We start from the raw sequence: 5,886 nt of genomic DNA on the forward strand, positions 1-5,886 counted from the left end.
CTATGCCCAGCCGCAAGCTCTGGAGAGAGAGGCTCGTGGTCTTGAAGAAGCCGTTTCCGCTTTTGCTTCTCATCAGATAGCGGGGTCCAATGACTCATCTCGGCTATGGAAGAGCCTCCGCCAGCTGAGCACCAGCCGACGCCACAAACTGAAAAGCAGAACCCTCAGTTGGAAGTTTACTCACACCTAAAGGCCACCGTTCCTGAGCAGCCAAAGAGTTTGTGCAGCACTAGAAAATATTTGCAAGGACACATGTATAAAGCTTCCCCTCCCACGTGTGCCTCAGTTTCTGCACTGCGCCCCCAGCCCAAAGAACCCCCCAAATAAAAGGGGACTCAGATGGGAAACAACAAAGTTTTCATGCTGGTGCCTAGACAGGAACCGCTCCTGGGCAACCCACTTGGCTGGCTGCTTGGGGTAGAAACAGGAGGAGGGTCTGGATGCTCCGCAGGGGCTCTCTTCACCCCCAGCCCTTGAGGGGGCACAGGAGTGGACAGTGCCAGCTCCAGGTTTTTGGAGGCCCTGGCGGACAGTGCCCACGGTCCCCTCCCTTCTGCCCCAGGGTTTCCTCACACCTCTCTTTCCACCCAACCACCTGTGCATGCTCCCACCTGACTGAGCATCCTTTCCCTTCTCACAAGTCACATGAAGCCGCCTTAAGAACATAAGAGAAGCCATGTTGGATCAGGCCAATGGCCCATCCAGTCCAACACTCCGTGTCACACAGTAGCCAAAAAAACCCAGGTGCCATCAGGAGGTCCACCAGTGGGGCCAGGACACTAGAAGTTCTCCCACTCTTGCCCCCTCAAGCACCAAGAACACAGAGCATCACTGCCCCAGACAAAAGAACATAAGAGAAGCCATGCTGGATCAGGCCAATGGCCCATCCACGGTCCCCTCCCTTCTGTCCACCCCCAGGGTTTCCTCACACCTCTCTTTCCAACCAACCACCTGTGCATGCTCTCACCTGACTGAGCATCCTTTCCCTTCTCACAAGTCACATGAAGCCACTTTAAGAACATAAGAGAACCCATGTTGGATCAGGCCACCCCTTACCCCCCGCCAAGCACCAAGAATATTTATTTATTTATTACCCCCTTACCCTCCGCCAAGCACCAAGAATATTTATTTATTTATTTATATTTCGATTTATATCCTGCCCTTCCCACCGAGGTGGCTCAGCATCACTACCCCAGACAAAAGAACATAAGAGAAGCCATGTTGGATCAGGCCAATGGCCCATCCAGCCCAACACTCTGTGTCACATAAGAACATAAGAGAAGCCCTGTTAGATCAGGCCAGTGGCCCCTCCAGTCCAACACTCTGTGCCACATAAGAACATAAGAGAAGCCATGTTGGATCAGGCCAGTGGCCCATCCAGTCCAATACTCTGTGTCACAGAAGAACATAAGAGAAGCCATGTTGGATCAGGCCAATGGCCCCTCCAGTCCAACACTCTGTGTCACATAAGAACAGAAGAGAAGCCCTGTTGGATCAGGCCAGTGGCCCATCCAGTCCAGCACTCTGTGTCACATAAGAACATAAGAGAAGCCATGTTGGATCAGGCCAATGGCCCATCCAGTCCAACACTCTGTGTCACATAAGAACATAAGAGAAGCCATGTTGGATCAGGCCAATGGCCCATCCAGTCCAACACTCTGTGTCACATAAGAACGTAAGAGAAGCCATGTTGGATCAGGCCAATGGCCCATCCAGTCCAACACTCCGTGTCACACAGTAGCCAAAAAACCCCAGGTGCCATCAGGAGGTCCACCAGTGGGGCCAGGACACTAGAAGTCCTCCCACTCTTGCCCCCCAAGCACTAAGAATACTGCCCCAGACAGAGCGTTCCAACCATACACTGTGCCTAACAGCCACTGATGGACCTCTGCTCCAGATGTTCATCCAATCCCCTCTCGATTATCCAATCCGCCTTCTATTGGATCAGACCCCGCTTGGTCCATCAAGGCCAGGATTGTCTACTCAGGCTGGCAGCAGCTTTCCGGGGTCTCATGCAGAGAAAGGTCTTTCCCGTCACCTTCTACCTGGTCCTCTGAATTGGAGATGCTGGGGATTGAACCTAGTCCCTTCTGCATGCCAAGCAGAGGCTCTCCCACTGAGCCACAGCCCCTCCCCACCTGCGCTTGTGGCCATCCTTTCCTTATCAGTGCTGGCTGCAGTCACCAGGAGTGCTTCCTTTGTGTGCCATCTGCTTGCCCTTCGCCCGTCATACTGGCAAGGCTGGGTGTGCTTGCAAGCAAACAGGCAGGGGAAAGTGCGTGTGGACAGGGGAGGTGAACCAGTGGGGGTGGTCTGGAGCTGGGGGGCTCCCAGAAGCCACTCAAAAGGCCTTCTGAGGATCACTGCCTGGCTCATCTTGATGGGGGGGGCCTCACAAATGATCTCAGAGTCTGAGCACCCACTCTGCCACCCGTAGCCCCCACTGCAGCCTGCAGGCCCCTTCTCAAAAGCCCCTTTGACTAAGCTGCCGGGAGAGGCAGAGAGAGGCAAACTTGGCGACAACGCCAGCAGCAGCCGCACCAGGCAAGTCGGGCAAAGAGCAGCTCAGTTGCTGGCTGAGTGTGCAGGCTGGGAGGGCTGCAAGCAGGGGGGAAACTGGGGGGAAGGGGGAGCCGGTCTGAGGCCCCTGAAGGCATGGGGGGCCCCATAGGCCGGTGCCGACTTAGCCTAATTGTTAATCCAGCTCTGTTGGCGCCTCTCCACACCAGCTGTTATAAGCCCTGCTGAGGAAAAAAGACAGGCCACATCCGGCCTCTCTGGTGCCAGGGCGAAGCACCAGCAGCTTTCCTGCATGCGCCAGATGCCCCCTGGATAGGCTTGCCAATCCCGAGGTCCCAGAGGGGTTCTTCCGCTTTCCCAGGCTCCTTCCCGCCCCCAGTCAGCTGGCCGGCGGGGGGAAGTCCCGCCCCCACAGTCACCATGTGCCTTTCCCCCTCCGGAGGCTTCAGTCTCTGATTGAAAGGCTTCCTCTTGGGATGGGGTGTTACTTTGAAGAAGTTGGCAGCAACTCATGAGTAGAGAGGCCAATCCATCGCTTCAGTCGCCAGAAACGGGGTGTGGGGGGAGGGAAACCTCTGCTGAGTACTTCATTATTCCCTATGTGGAGATTGATTCTCATAGGGTATAATGAGGAATTGATCTAGAGGTTTCGGGGGCTCTGGGGGAGCTGTTTTTTGAGGTAGAGGCACCAAATTTTCAGCATAGTATCTAGTGCCTCTCCCCAAAGTACCCCCAAAGTTTCAAAACGATTGGACCAAGGGGTCCAATTCTATGAGCCCGAAAGAAGGTGTCCCTATCCTTCATTATTTCCTATGGAAGGAAGACATTTAAAAAGGGTGTGTGGTCCCTTTAAATGTGATGGCCCGAACTCCCTTGGAGTTCAATTATGCTTGTCACACCCTTGTTCCTGGCTCCACCCCCAATGTCTCCTGGCTCCACCCCCAAAGTCTCCTGACTCCACCCCAAAGTCTCCTGGCTCCACCCCAAGTCCCCAGATATTTCTTGAATTGGACTTGGCAACCCTACGCCCGGATAGTGCCTCCTTCTCCCTCCCAGGGCCTCAGCACAACTGGGGGAAGCAGTGATTTGCCATTCTCTGATCTTCAATTGCCCACGTATTTCGAATCACGAAGAAGAGCGTATGAAATTAGCAGAACCAGAGCAGAACCCCAAAAGCGTATAAAGGGTGCCACGAGACACCCCCCCCCCCCCCCGCTGATGACATCTTAGGAATGAAGTCCAGCCGTTTCCATAGTTCATCCTGTTTAATCGTTCAAAGACTGAGTTGTTTTGGACACGCCCCACCCAAGAGGCCCTCAGTTCAGAAAGCTCCCCCCACCAAACACACACAAGGAGACCAGTTCGAACACCCAGCAGAATGCAGCTTTCTGGAGAGCCAGTTTGGTGTAGTGGTTAAGTGTGCGGTCTCTTATCTGGGAGAACCGGGTTTGATTCCCCACTCCTCCACTTGCACCTGCTGGAATGGCCTTGGGTCAGCCAGAGCTCTGGCAGAGGTTGTCCTTGAAAGGGCAGCTGCTGTGAGAGCCCTCTCCAGCCCCACCCACCTCACAGGGTGTCTGTTGTGGGGGAGGAAGGGAAAGGAGATTGTGAGCCGCTCTGAGACTCTTTGGAGTGGAGGGCGGGATATAAATCCAATATCTTCTTCTTCTTCTGGGGAGTCCGTCTTGCTTCTCTTTTGTTGAAGAAACTTTCTTGCCCTCTGATGGTCTCAGGGTGAGTCACGTGGCACTCTCTGCTGAGGAGGCCAGTCCAAGAGAGGCGAACCCAGAAATGGGCCTCAGCCCAGGAGAATCCCCGAGACTGACCTGGGGTTGCCATCCGCAGGGCAGAAAATCCCTGGAGATTTGGGGTGGAGCTGGCAGGGGGCAAGAAAGGGGGACCTGAGCTGGGTCAAAGGCCATGAAGCCCACCTTTCACAGCAGCCATTTCTCCAGGGCGACTGATTTCTGTCAACTGGAGAGAAGCTGTCATTCTGGGAGGTCCTCCCACCACCCAAGGCAAGCGTGCCTGCTGCCAGGGCGGAAATTTCAGAAGCTGGGGGTGCAGAAGATCCCCAGCACTGAAAGGGGGGGGTGTTCAGGAGTGCCTGGCCCCTCCTCCAACATTGCAGAACCGAAATAAATTATGTAAACACAAAGCATGCAAATATTCAGTCTTGAGAAAAGGAGCAAAACTTGGATGGTTTGGGCAGGCCTGGCTTGAACAGGTATGACCCGGATAGGGTTGCCAGCCCTGTTTTGGGAAATTCCTGGAGATCTGAGAGCGAACCTGAGGAGGATTTGGGGAGACGAGGGGCTTCAACGGGGTATAATACTATAAAGTCTGCTTCCCAAAGTAGCCTTTTTCTCCAGGTAAACAGATCTTTGTCGACTGGAGATCAGCTGGAATCCCAGGAGATCTCCAGCCACCACCTGGAGGTTGGCAGCCCTAGACCCAGAGGCACTTTGAGCTGGAAATCCCAGCTGAGCGGACCTTCCGTTGAGGACAGAGAGGAGCCTGGAGCAGGCTGGGGAACCGCAGGCTAATGGTCAGGCAGGAAGCTGTTCAGGGTCAAGTTGTCGATATCCGTCTCCGACCCGTTCTCGGCCAGCGCCTTCACCCTTCTGGCCTGGGGGGCCCTTCCTCGGGAGGCTTCTGCCTCTTCGGCGGCCAGGAGGGGAGGAGATGCACACCATCTCTGTGTGGTTGCGCTGCCGCAGCTTGTAGGCCCGTCTCTGCCTCAGGAGCAGGGCGATGAGAACAAAGGTCGTGATGATGAAAATGGCCGCCACAAGGGCCAGGAGGGAAATGGCCAGCAAACACTGGCTCACCATCTTGTCGGGCCCTTGGGGGCCTCTCTGGGGGGAGGTCTCGCCTCGGCAGTGGAGGGTGGCCTGGAACTGGCCACAGGTGGTGAGAGAGAAGAGTTGGTGCTTCCTACTCTTTTCACACCGGCCTTGAAGTCAGGCCCCGAGGTTGACACAGAAATAGCTGAGGTGGCCACCAAAGCCTCAGATGGTGCTGTGGAGGTGGGCTGTGTGGTATCTGTGGTGGTGTGAGAAGGATGGTTGCCATCTTTGGTGCCTTCGGTTTTCGGTGACGTCTTCGCTGAGGCTGGCGGTGGTCGTTTCGGCCACGAAGCGGCACTTTGTACCTCATGGTGCTAGGTGGACAACACCCGCCTCTGTGGAAGTCTCCTTGAGAGAGCTGGACACTGCCATGACCTCAGTGGAAGGGCTCGTTCCAGCCAACCCTGGCTGAGAGGTCTCATCTTCCTCCAGTAGTTCAGTTGTGAGCTCCATGAAAGGGTGATCAGTTTCATCTTCTAGTAAAGCTGTCGCCCCCAGGGAGTTTTCTGTGGGAAAC

General features: G+C 55.1%; 1 protein-coding gene across 1 annotated transcript; it reads right to left on the reverse strand.

Annotated features, from left to right (window-relative positions):
- Positions 1-5,062: 5,062 nt before the first annotated feature.
- Positions 5,063-5,548, reverse strand: SELPLG (selectin P ligand). Its single transcript, XM_060249176.1, is given in 2 exon segments — positions 5,063-5,129; positions 5,131-5,548. Coding segments are annotated over 2 exon segments (291 nt in total). The 5' UTR covers positions 5,355-5,548.
- Positions 5,549-5,886: the final 338 nt, after the last annotated feature.

This window comes from Heteronotia binoei, chromosome 11, assembly GCF_032191835.1.
Source record: "Heteronotia binoei isolate CCM8104 ecotype False Entrance Well chromosome 11, APGP_CSIRO_Hbin_v1, whole genome shotgun sequence".
Taxonomy (NCBI): Eukaryota; Metazoa; Chordata; class Lepidosauria; order Squamata; family Gekkonidae; genus Heteronotia; species Heteronotia binoei.